The following is a 13,552-nucleotide window of genomic DNA, read 5'->3' on the forward strand; positions in this document are numbered from 1 at the left end:
ATGTTGAAATATGATATGTCAACATTCTGCAGAATGCTTTATTTGGCATGGGGAAGGCTTGTGGTTAGGTTGCCGGTGAGAGGGTCCATATTAATAGAATGAAGTAAAATAAATAAGGGGAGGATGTATTAAACAATCAGAAGATTGGAAAATTGGATATGAGGAGAAGTGGACAAGTGCAGAAGTTATCCAGAACAACCAATGAACTTCATTTCTTAACCTTTTGAGTGCCAAGGGCATTTGCCAAAATGGGTGTCAAAATGCCGACCTGTCATGTTTACCTCATATAGGAAATATAATATTTTTTTACACAACATATTTTATTTGAATTTATATAACCAATGTGAGCGGCACTGGCATTTTTGTGGATGTTTTGATTATCTCCCACAGAGATGTTGGCACTTAAAGGGTTAACAACTTATTAGGGTACTTTGAGGGTTCTGATTCTGAATATGACATTGGCTTTACTTTTTGAGATAATTGGGTACCCTATGATAAAAACAGTAAAACGCTTATTAAGTTTAGGATATGCATAACTGTGTAGCTTATGTGGCAACTCTCCACGTGAAAGTAATCTGGAAGATCCAGACCAGGTAGTGGCCAGAAAGCCAACAAATCACCATTAGTTTTCCTTCCAGTTAGTATATATTGATAACATTTTATTTTAAAATTTGGTTTGGTTTACAATTTTTTTATTGGAAATATAGTTAGTAGATAGTTACTTTTCATGTATAAGTGAATACATTTTAGTCATTTCATTTAACGTCAAGTTTGAAAATCACTTTGGCATCTGCTCTCTTATATACACAGCAATAATATGTTAACTATTACTTATATGCAATAAAAGTAATAACTGATTCATTTTCTCCTAGAAATGAATATAACACATGAGCAGAATACAACAGATTTTTTTTTCACAGGCTTGTCTAATATTTCTAAATTTACATTACCAATATTCCTAATTATTTTACTGTCCTATGTCATCATTATCTGCGGGAATGTCACCATCATTACAGTTATATTTGAGAATTCTCGCCTTCATACTCCTATGTATATTTTCCTTTTAAACCTGTCTGTAATTGACATCGCCTCTACCTCTATTACTCTACCTAAATTATTGAACATGCTAATCACGCAAAACAATGTCATCTCATTTAGAGAATGTATGATACAGTTATATGTCTTTTTCTCAATGGCTGGAACTGAGTTCAACTTACTTGCCGCCATGGCATACGATCGTTATGTGGCAATCTGTCACCCGCTTCATTATGTTTACCTTATGAGTTTAAGGCGCACAGGTTACCTGTCTACTGTGGTGTGGGTTGTTGGATTTTTGGACCCCATTGCACACACTACTATTATAGTGAAGATGTCATTTTGTGCATCTCACTCAATAAACCATGTTTCTGTATATTTTTCCATTGCTCCGCTAAAGCTTTTTCTACCTGTACGTCTCATCTGACCTGTGTCATTATGTATTACGGAACATTAATGTGTTTGCACATGAGTCCCACATCCAATTACTCTCCAAAATAAATCATGTATTTTGCTCTTTTGTATGTTTTATTGGTCCCTATGATGAATCCTTTTATTTACACTTAAAAAACAAAGAATTCCAAGAGTCTTTGACAAAATATAAGCGTAAAGTGTTTATAAAAAATGCTTTCTTGGGCAATACAAAGCAAGCATAATAAATAAACTAATAAATACATGAGGATCAATGCAGATGACATCATCACAATGACCACAGTTATGGTTTTGACATTGTTGAAATGGTGCCATTGAATGTGTCATCATCTGCCGAATGTATTTTCACTATGTTGAAATATGATATGTCAACATTCTGCAGAATGCTTTATTTGGCATGGGGAAGGCTTGTGGTTAGGTTGCCGGTGAGAGGGTCCATATTAATAGAATGAAGTAAAATAAATAAGGGGAGGATGTATTAAACAATCAGAAGATTGGAAAATTGGATATGAGGAGAAGTGGACAAGTGCAGAAGTTATCCAGAACAACCAATGAACTTCATTTCTTAACCTTTTGAGTGCCAAGGGCATTTGCCAAAATGGGTGTCAAAATGCCGACCTGTCATGTTTACCTCATATAGGAAATATAATATTTTTTTACACAACATATTTTATTTGAATTTATATAACCAATGTGAGCGGCACTGGCATTTTTGTGGATGTTTTGATTATCTCCCACAGAGATGTTGGCACTTAAAGGGTTAACAACTTATTAGGGTACTTTGAGGGTTCTGATTCTGAATATGACATTGGCTTTACTTTTTGAGATAATTGGGTACCCTATGATAAAAACAGTAAAACGCTTATTAAGTTTAGGATATGCATAACTGTGTAGCTTATGTGGCAACTCTCCACGTGAAAGTAATCTGGAAGATCCAGACCAGGTAGTGGCCAGAAAGCCAACAAATCACCATTAGTTTTCCTTCCAGTTAGTATATATTGATAACATTTTATTTTAAAATTTGGTTTGGTTTACAATTTTTTTATTGGAAATATAGTTAGTAGATAGTTACTTTTCATGTATAAGTGAATACATTTTAGTCATTTCATTTAACGTCAAGTTTGAAAATCACTTTGGCATCTGCTCTCTTATATACACAGCAATAATATGTTAACTATTACTTATATGCAATAAAAGTAATAACTGATTCATTTTCTCCTAGAAATGAATATAACACATGAGCAGAATACAACAGATTTTTTTTTCACAGGCTTGTCTAATATTTCTAAATTTACATTACCAATATTCCTAATTATTTTACTGTCCTATGTCATCATTATCTGCGGGAATGTCACCATCATTACAGTTATATTTGAGAATTCTCGCCTTCATACTCCTATGTATATTTTCCTTTTAAACCTGTCTGTAATTGACATCGCCTCTACCTCTATTACTCTACCTAAATTATTGAACATGCTAATCACGCAAAACAATGTCATCTCATTTAGAGAATGTATGATACAGTTATATGTCTTTTTCTCAATGGCTGGAACTGAGTTCAACTTACTTGCCGCCATGGCATACGATCGTTATGTGGCAATCTGTCACCCGCTTCATTATGTTTACCTTATGAGTTTAAGGCGCACAGGTTACCTGTCTACTGTGGTGTGGGTTGTTGGATTTTTGGACCCCGTTGCACACACTACCCTTATAGCGAAGATGTCATTTTGTGCATCTCACTCAATAAACCATTTTTTCTGTGATATTTTACCATTGCTCCAGATTTCCTGCAGTGACATTTCAGATGTGGAATTTGTAAATTACATTGAAGGGGTGCTTCTTGTATTCTCAGCATTTCTGCTTACTTTAGTATCATATGTCTTTATTATTTCTACCATATTGAAGATAAACTCTGCGGAAGGCCGGATTAAAGCATTTTCTACCTGTACTTCTCATCTGACCTGTGTCATCATGTATTACGGAACATTAATGTGTTTGCACATGAGGCCCACATCCAATTATTCTCCAAAAGAAGACATGTATTTTGCTCTTTTATATGTTGTATTGGTCCCTATGATGAATCCTTTTATTTACACTTTAAAAAACAAAGAATTCCAAGAGTCTTTGACAAAATATAAGCGCAAAGTGTTTATAAAAAATGCTTTCTTGGGCAATACAAAGCAAGCATAATAAATAAACTAATAAATACATGAGGATCAATGCGGAGGGCATCATCACAATGATCATTCTGAATATGACATTGGCTTTACTTTTCGAGATAATTGGGTACCCAATGATAAAACAGTAAAACGCTTATTAATTTTAGGATATGCATAACTGTGTAGCTTCTGTGGCATCTCTCCACGTAAAAGTAATGTGGAAGATCCAGACCAGGTTTTAGAGCAGTGGCAGAAGCCAGATGGGTAATCAACTGCACCTGTGATTTACTTATATTAATGTTTCCAGGGCAGACTGCTCTTACTCTTGATGGTGGATTAGCTTCCCAAGTGATAGGCCGGGGTGTGGGCTATGGTTTGGACCATTGGAACCTTATGCCAGAGAAAAAGAAAAAGAATTCCTACATGGGGCACTCAAGGCTGATGTGTATGGTGGCTCCGATGTTAGTCTATGTCAAAAATGACCTGCAACTATGTTGCTTGAGTGAGCTACACTTTTATGTCAGAAAACTGTTACATACGTAATCACACTGCCAGTTGATATAAATTATAAATTGATGTTGGTGTAGATTAATATACTCGGTGGAATTGTTTTACACATATGCTCTGTATGGGAACAGTTATTAACCTCACTGGGGTCCCATATTATTAGCAATTGTAATGGTCAGGCAGTCACTGCTATGGAAATGGACACACTGATCATGAAGGGGGGTGCACTATTGTGATAATGCTTATTGTGCAGTGTCTCTTTATATTCAGAGATGTTTCACTGCTGTTTGACCCCTGTGTGTATAATACAGTACATGACGGTGTCTTAGAGGGATCTGCCCGTGTAATAATTATTCCACCCCTATGATAATGTCTTCAACACATGCTCAGTGTCTCTCTCTAAGTAGAGACACTCAATTGCTGTTAGAGCCGCCGTGTGTAAGATCACAAGCGGCGGTATTTTGCCGGGAGCTGACAGTTGCATGTGTCTTAAATTATTACAAGGTACTGTGCTGTCTGGCTCTCTTGGTTAGTACCGGAGCCCCGTTGGTGCGGCGGCTTCAACAACACACATATTATTACACGCTAAATGCTAACATACACAGCATGCGGTCAGCGCTAGCGGGTAGGACCGATCACACTAGCCATGTGTTTCGTGTCCTCCCGAATTCAGCCTGGCGTATGTTTCGCAATTTTTTGCTTAATCATAGGTCCAACCCGTCTGTCGGGTTGGGAAGGTTTAAATCAGGGCAAGTTGCCTATCTGATTTGGGTTTGCTTGAGTGACATATTTATTAGCCAATGCTTGATCGGGTTAGTATCTGTTATTTGGTTTCAGCTAATTGGATAATAATCCCTGATGGGATTGATTGACGGGTCTGTCCTCCAATGGGAATTGTGTTTGACCATTATTCTATTGTATTGAACTGATCAAATGATTGATCTTATATGGTTAATTTATTACTATTCTCATTTTTGTTGCTGTTTCCATTACCATGCTGTATAATTAGCTTGAAACATGAATATTCTGACAAATTGTTTTAGTGTAATAAAATACAGAAATGTCATTTTTTTTTTTTTTTTTTTTATTATATCATTATTTATTCTTAAATGGGAAAGAGATATTAATCTCTTTGGTCGCAAACTTTTGCTTAAAAAATTCTATAGCAAAGTCCCTATAAACCCCCCTGCAGAATCTATGGCAACATCACAACAGCTAGAATTATCCCTAGCCGGAGAATCCAACATTGATGGATTCACCACAGAGGATATCAAAGCTATTGGTATACTTGAGAAATTAAGAGGAGAAAATCCTGAATCCTCATCAAGACCAATCTGCAGGACAAAGGGTACCTTCTACCCACCGGTGAACATTTGCCCAGTGGTTGGGACCTTTGTGGATTTAGTATCCAGGGATCTGGATACCCTATGGGCCAAAAAAACTCAGGGATTCTGTAAATTGGAGGATAACCTTACCCAAAATGAACACTTGGCATTCAAAGACATCCAAACATGGAATGATGTTGAAATTAAACCCTCGGATAAGGGGGGTAATGTCGTTATTTGGGCAAAACAAGATTACACCAAGGAAGCGCTGACACAATTGTCAGAACCCACTTGCTACAAATACCTGCTTTTTAATCCAACACAGGACTTTATGAAACAATATCATTCCATCATTCACAAAGCCCGTGACCAGGGTACCATCACCAAGACGGAGTTTGAATTTTTGGCAGTAAAAGATCCTACAACCCCCACATTTTATATGCTGCCTAAAATTCATAAAAATGAAACCTCCCCCTCAGGATGCCCGATAATCTCTGGGAATGGGTGCCTGACAGAACAGGCTAGCAAATATTTGGATACACATCTCAAAAAAAATTTCCCTCTTATGTACAAGATACAAGAGATGTTCTGCAGAAACTTGATGAAATACATATAGATGACGGTGTATTATTGATAACTTGTGATGTTGAATCATTATACACCAGTATAAAACATCAAAATGGCATCAAAGCTTTGAGACACTTTCTAAAAAGCGAAGTGCAACCCTCCTATGCAGATTTCCTAATCGACCTTATGACATTTGTTCTTCATAAGAATTTTTTCGCATTCAACGATAAATTCTTTTTGCAGGTCCGTGGCACAGCTATGGGGGCGACTTGTGCCCCCACGTATGCCAATGTATATTTAGGATGGTGGGAGGAGACTATGGTCTTCAGTAAGAACCATGAAAAATATACCCTGCACATCCTATTATGGTTACGTTATATTGACGACCTGTTGATTGTATGGGATGGTCCAGCTGCACTGTTTGTAGAATTCCTCACTATTTTCAACAATAACGATCTGAATCTCAAACTAACATATGAGATGAGTGAGAAGCAGGTGACATTCTTGGACCTGAAAATCCAAAGAGATCCGGATGGTCACATCCAGACAGATCTATATAGGAAAGAGATCACTACAAACAGTGTCCTACATAGGACAAGCGCACACTTCCCTCCGGTACTGAGAGGAATTCCATATGGCGAATTTCTGCGATTGAAGCATAATTGCTCTAGTCTCAATAAGGTCAACACCAGAGCAGAAGAATTGACCAATTGACTTCTAAGTAGAGGCTACAGCAAACGAGACATTAACCCCTTCCTGACAGAGCCAGTTTTTGCCTTCCTGACAGAGCCCTTTTTTTCAAATCTGACAGGTATCACTTAAGTGGGGATAACTTTTTTTTGCTTTTACTTATCCCAGTGATTTTGAGACTGTTTTTTCGTGACACATTGTACTTCAAATTAGTGGTAAATTTGGGTCGATACAGTCTGTGTTTTTTTGTGAAAAATACCAAAATGTCGTAAAAAAATGGAAAATTTAGCAATTTGCAAAATGTTAAATTTTCTGCTTGTGAGACAAATAATCATACCACTCAAAATAGTTAATAACTAACATAGACCATATGTCTACTTTATGTTGACATCATTATTTCAACTTCCTTTTAATTTTTTTGGACACTAGGAGGCTTACAATATGAATAGCAAATTCTCAAATTTTCAAGAAAATTTCAAACACTGATTTTTTTAGGGACCAGTTCAGTTCTGATGTGACTTTGAGGGACTTGTATGTGAGACACCCCCATAAATGATACCATTTCAAAAACTGCACCCCTCACAGTATTCAAAACAGCATTTTGGAAGTTTGTTAACCCTTTAGGTGTTTCACAGGAATTAAAACAAAGTGTAGGTGAAATTTCAAAATTTCATTTTTTTTGCAGATTTGCAATTTTAATACATTTTTCTAAGGAACACAGTACATTTTACTAGAGAAATGTGACTAAAAATTGATTCCCCCAATTCTTTTGTTTTCATAAATATCCTATATGTGGCCCTAGTGTGCACGTTGACCAAACCACAGGCTTCATAATAGAAGGAGCACCTACTTGATTTTGGAGCCTCCTTTTTATGAGATTATTTTTTAGGCACCATGTAGGTTTCTAGGCACCATAAGATGCTAAAAGTTAGGAACCCCCCCACAAGTGACCCCATTTTGCAAACTACACCCCTCAGGGAATTCATCTAGGGGTATAGTGTACATTTCAAACCCCCAGGGGTTTCACCAATTGTGGTACAACTGGGCAGTGAAAATTAAAAATTATTTTTTTTTTACACAAAAATGCAGTTCTGGCTCCAAATTTGTCATTTTCAGAAGGTATGAAGGAGACAAAGCACCCCAAAATCTGTGCCCCAATTTCTCCCGAGTACGGCAATGCCTCACATGTGACCAAAAAATACCATTTGGGTGCATGGCAGGACTCAGAAGGGAAGGAGTGATTTTTGGATTTTGCAGCTCAGATTCTGGTGGAATTTTGGTGGGTGCTATGTCGCATTAGCAAGACCCCCCAAGCACCAATACAGTGGAACCCCCCCACAAGTGACCCCATTTTGCAAACTACACCCCTCAGGGAATTCATCTAGGGGTATAGTGTACATTTCAAACCCCCAGGGGTTTCACCAATTTTGATACAAGTGGGCAGTGAAAATGAAAAATTACATTTTTTTACACAAAAATGCAGTTCTGGCTCAAAATTTTTCATTTTCAGAAGGTATGAAGGAGAAAAAGCACCCCAAAATCTGTGCCCCAATTTCTCCCGAGTACGGCAATGCCTCACATGTGACCAAAAAATACCAGTTGGGTGCATGGCAGGACTCAGAAGGGAAGGAGTGATTTTTGGATTTTGCAGCACAGATTTTGGTGGAATGAATGGTGGGTGCTATGTTGCACCAATACAGTGGAACCCCCCCACAAGTCACCCCATTTTGCAAAGTACACCCCTCAGGGAATTCATCTAGGGGTATAGTGTACATTTCAAACCCCCAGGGGTTTCACCAATTTTGATACAAGTGGGCAGTGAAAATGAAAAATTACATTTTTTTACACAAAAATGCAGTTCTGGCTCAAAATTTTTCATTTTCAGAAGGTATGAAGGAGAAAAAGTACCCCAAAATATGTGCCCCAATTTCTCCCGAGTACGGCAATGCCTCACATGTGACCAAAAAATACCAGTTGGGTGCATGGCAGGACTCAGAAGGGAAGGAGTGATTTTTGGATTTTGCAGCTCAGATTCTGGTGGAATTTTGGTGGGTGCTATGTCGCATTAGCAAGACTCCCCAAGCACCAATACAGTGGAACCCCCCCACAAGTGACCCCATTTTGCAAACTACACCCCTCAGGGAATTCATCTAGGGGTATAGTGTACATTTCAAACCCCCAGGGGTTTCACCAATTTTGATACAAGTGGGCAGTGAAAATGAAAAATTAAATTTTTTACACAAAAATGCAGTTCTGGCTCAAAATTTTTCATTTTCAGAAGGTATGAAGGAGAAAAAGCACCCCAAAATCTGTGCCCCAATTTCTCCCGAGTACGGCAATGCCTCACATGTGACCAAAAAATACCAGTTGGGTGCATGGCAGGACTCAGAAGGGAAGGAGTGATTTTTGGATTTTGCAGCACAGATTTTGGTGGAATGAATGGTGGGTGCTATGTTGCACCAATACAGTGGAACCCCCCCACAAGTCACCCCATTTTGCAAAGTACACCCCTTAGGGAATTCATCTAGGGGTATAGTGTACATTTCAAACCCCCAGGGGTTTCACCAATTTTGATACAAGTGGGCAGTGAAAATGAAAAATTACATTTTTTTACACAAAAATGCAGTTCTGGCTCAAAATTTTTCATTTTCAGAAGGTATGAAGGAGAAAAAGTACCCCAAAATATGTGCCCCAATTTCTCCCGAGTACGGCAATGCCTCACATGTGACCAAAAAATACCAGTTGGGTGCATGGCAGGACTCAGAAGGGAAGGAGTGATTTTTGGATTTTGCAGCTCAGATTCTGGTGGAATTTTGGTGGGTGCTATGTCGCATTAGCAAGACCCCCCAAGCACCAATACAGTGGAACCCCCCCACAAGTGACCCCATTTTGCAAACTACACCCCTCAGGTAATTCATCTAGGGGTATAGTGTACATTTCAAACCCCCAGGGGTTTCACCAATTTTGATACAAGTGGGCAGTGAAAATGAAAAATTACATTTTTTTACACAAAAATGCAGTTCTGGCTCAAAATTTTTCATTTTCAGAAGGTATGAAGGAGAAAAAGCACCCCAAAATCTGTGCCCCAATTTCTCCCGAGTTCGGCAATGCCTCACATGTGACCAAAAAATACCATTTGGCTGCATGGCAGGACTCAGAAGGGAAGGAGTGATTTTTGGATTTTGCAGCTCAGATTCTGGTGGAATTTTGGTGGGTGCTATGTCGCATTAGCAAGACCCCCCAAGCACCAATACAGTGGAACCCCCCCACAAGTGACCCCATTTTGCAAACTACGCCCCTCAGGGAATTCATCTAGGGGTATAGTGTACATTTCAAACCCCCAGGGGTTTCACCAATTTTGATACAACTGGGCAGTGAAAATGAAAAATTACATTTTTTTACACAAAAATGCAGTTCTGGCTCAATATTTTTCATTTTCAGAAGGTATGAAGGAGAAAAAGTACCCCAAAATCTGTGCCCCAATTTCTCCCGAGTACGGCAATGCCTCACATGTGACCAAAAAATACCAGTTGGGTGCATGGCAGGACTCAGAAGGGAAGGAGTGATTTTTGGATTTTGCAGCACAGATTTTGGTGGAATGAATGGTGGGTGCTATGTTGCACCAATACAGTGGAACCCCCCCACAAGTCACCCCATTTTGCAAAGTACACCCCTCAGGGAATTCATCTAGGGGTATAGTGTACTTTTCAAACCCCCAGGGGTTTCACCAATTTTGATACAAGTGGGCAGTGAAAATGAAAAATTACATTTTTTTACACAAAAATGCAGTTCTGGCTCAAAATTTTTCATTTTCAGAAGGAATGAAGGAGACAAAGCACCCCAGAATCTGTGCCCCAATTTCTCCCGAGTACGGCAATGCCTCATGTGTGACCAAAAAGTGGCAGGACTCAGAAGGGAAGGAGTGATATTTGGATTTTGCAGCACAAATTCTGGTGGAATGATGGTGGGTGCTATGTCGCATTAGCAAGACCCCCAAAGCACCAATACAGTGGAACCCCCCCACAAGTGACCCCATTTTGCAAACTACACCCCTCAGGGAATTCATCTAGGGGTATAGTGTACATTTCAAACCCCCAGGGGTTTCACCAATTTTGATACAAGTGGGCAGTGAAAATGAAAAATTACATTTTTTTACACAAAAATGCAGTTCTGGCTCAAAATTTTTCATTTTCAGAAGGTATGAAGGAGAAAAAGTACCCCAAAATATGTGCCCCAATTTCTCCCGAGTACGGCAATGCCTCACATGTGACCAAAAAATACCAGTTGGGTGCATGGCAGGACTCAGAAGGGAAGGAGTGATTTTTGGATTTTGCAGCTCAGATTCTGGTGGAATTTTGGTGGGTGCTATGTCGCATTAGCAAGACCCCCCAAGCACCAATACAGTGGAACCCCCCCACAAGTGACCCCATTTTGCAAACTACACCCCTCAGGGAATTCATCTAGGGGTATAGTGTACATTTCAAACCCCCAGGGGTTTCACCAATTTTGATACAAGTGGGCAGTGAAAATGAAAAATTACATTTTTTTACACAAAAATGCAGTTCTGGCTCAAAATTTTTCATTTTCAGAAGGTATGAAGGAGAAAAAGCACCCCAAAATCTGTGCCCCAATTTCTCCCGAGTACGGCAATGCCTCACATGTGACCAAAAAATACCAGTTGGGTGCATGGCAGGACTCAGAAGGGAAGGAGTGATTTTTGGATTTTGCAGCACAGATTTTGGTGGAATGAATGGTGGGTGCTATGTTGCACCAATACAGTGGAACCCCCCCACAAGTCACCCCATTTTGCAAAGTACACCCCTCAGGGAATTCATCTAGGGGTATAGTGTACATTTCAAACCCCCAGGGGTTTCACCAATTTTGATACAAGTGGGCAGTGAAAATGAAAAATTACATTTTTTTACACAAAAATGCAGTTCTGGCTCAAAATTTTTCATTTTCAGAAGGTATGAAGGAGAAAAAGTACCCCAAAATATGTGCCCCAATTTCTCCCGAGTACGGCAATGCCTCACATGTGACCAAAAAATACCAGTTGGGTGCATGGCAGGACTCAGAAGGGAAGGAGTGATTTTTGGATTTTGCAGCTCAGATTCTGGTGGAATTTTGGTGGGTGCTATGTCGCATTAGCAAGACTCCCCAAGCACCAATACAGTGGAACCCCCCCACAAGTGACCCCATTTTGCAAACTACACCCCTCAGGGAATTCATCTAGGGGTATAGTGTACATTTCAAACCCCCAGGGGTTTCACCAATTTTGATACAAGTGGGCAGTGAAAATGAAAAATTAAATTTTTTACACAAAAATGCAGTTCTGGCTCAAAATTTTTCATTTTCAGAAGGTATGAAGGAGAAAAAGCACCCCAAAATCTGTGCCCCAATTTCTCCCGAGTACGGCAATGCCTCACATGTGACCAAAAAATACCAGTTGGGTGCATGGCAGGACTCAGAAGGGAAGGAGTGATTTTTGGATTTTGCAGCACAGATTTTGGTGGAATGAATGGTGGGTGCTATGTTGCACCAATACAGTGGAACCCCCCCACAAGTCACCCCATTTTGCAAAGTACACCCCTTAGGGAATTCATCTAGGGGTATAGTGTACATTTCAAACCCCCAGGGGTTTCACCAATTTTGATACAAGTGGGCAGTGAAAATGAAAAATTACATTTTTTTACACAAAAATGCAGTTCTGGCTCAAAATTTTTCATTTTCAGAAGGTATGAAGGAGAAAAAGCACCCCAAAATCTGTGCTTCAATTTCTCCCGAGTACGGCAATGCCTCACATGTGACCAAAAAATACCAGTTGGGTGCATGGCAGGACTCAGAAGGGAAGGAGTGATTTTTGGATTTTGCAGCTCAGATTCTGGTGGAATTTTGGTGGGTGCTATGTCGCATTAGCAAGACCCCCCAAGCACCAATACAGTGGAACCCCCCCACAAGTGACCCCATTTTGCAAACTACACCCCTCAGGTAATTCATCTAGGGGTATAGTGTACATTTCAAACCCCCAGGGGTTTCACCAATTTTGATACAAGTGGGCAGTGAAAATGAAAAATTACATTTTTTACACAAAAATGCAGTTCTGGCTCAAAATTTTTCATTTTGAGAAGGTATGAAGGAGAAAAAGCACCCCAAAATCTGTGCCCCAATTTCTCCCGAGTTCGGCAATGCCTCACATGTGACCAAAAAATACCATTTGGCTGCATGGCAGGACTCAGAAGGGAAGGAGTGATTTTTGGATTTTGCAGCTCAGATTCTGGTGGAATTTTGGTGGGTGCTATGTCGCATTAGCAAGACCCCCCAAGCACCAATACAGTGGAACCCCCCCACAAGTGACCCCATTTTGCAAACTACGCCCCTCAGGGAATTCATCTAGGGGTATAGTGTACATTTCAAACCCCCAGGGGTTTCACCAATTTTGATACAACTGGGCAGTGAAAATGAAAAATTACATTTTTTTACACAAAAATGCAGTTCTGGCTCAATATTTTTCATTTTCAGAAGGTATGAAGGAGAAAAAGTACCCCAAAATCTGTGCCCCAATTTCTCCCGAGTACGGCAATGCCTCACATGTGACCAAAAAATACCAGTTGGGTGCATGGCAGGACTCAGAAGGGAAGGAGTGATTTTTGGATTTTGCAGCACAGATTTTGGTGGAATGAATGGTGGGTGCTATGTTGCACCAATACAGTGGAACCCCCCCACAAGTCACCCCATTTTGCAAAGTACACCCCTCAGGGAATTCATCTAGGGGTATAGTGTACTTTTCAAACCCCCAGGGGTTTCACCAATTTTGATACAAGTGGGCAGTGAAAATGA

General features: G+C 39.6%; 1 protein-coding gene across 1 annotated transcript; it reads left to right on the top strand.

Annotated features, from left to right (window-relative positions):
• Window positions 1–2,691: 2,691 nt before the first annotated feature.
• Window positions 2,692–3,657, top strand: LOC146009752 (olfactory receptor 6F1-like). Its single transcript, XM_083150213.1, has one exon. It carries the CDS (start codon window positions 2,692–2,694, stop codon window positions 3,655–3,657), a length of 966 nt encoding a protein of 321 aa, XP_083006339.1.
• The last annotated feature ends 9,895 nt before the right edge of the window (window positions 3,658–13,552 follow it).

The sequence above is a fragment of the Crinia signifera genome, chromosome 6, assembly GCF_055691185.1.
Source record: "Crinia signifera chromosome 6, ASM5569118v1, whole genome shotgun sequence".
In the NCBI taxonomy this organism is placed as follows: domain Eukaryota; kingdom Metazoa; phylum Chordata; class Amphibia; order Anura; family Myobatrachidae; genus Crinia; species Crinia signifera.

Bases quoted from the DNA above. Each gene is read 5' to 3' on its own strand.
- LOC146009752 (XM_083150213.1), top strand. From the start codon at position 2,692: ATGAATATAACACATGAGCAGAATACAACAGATTTTTTTTTCACAGGC.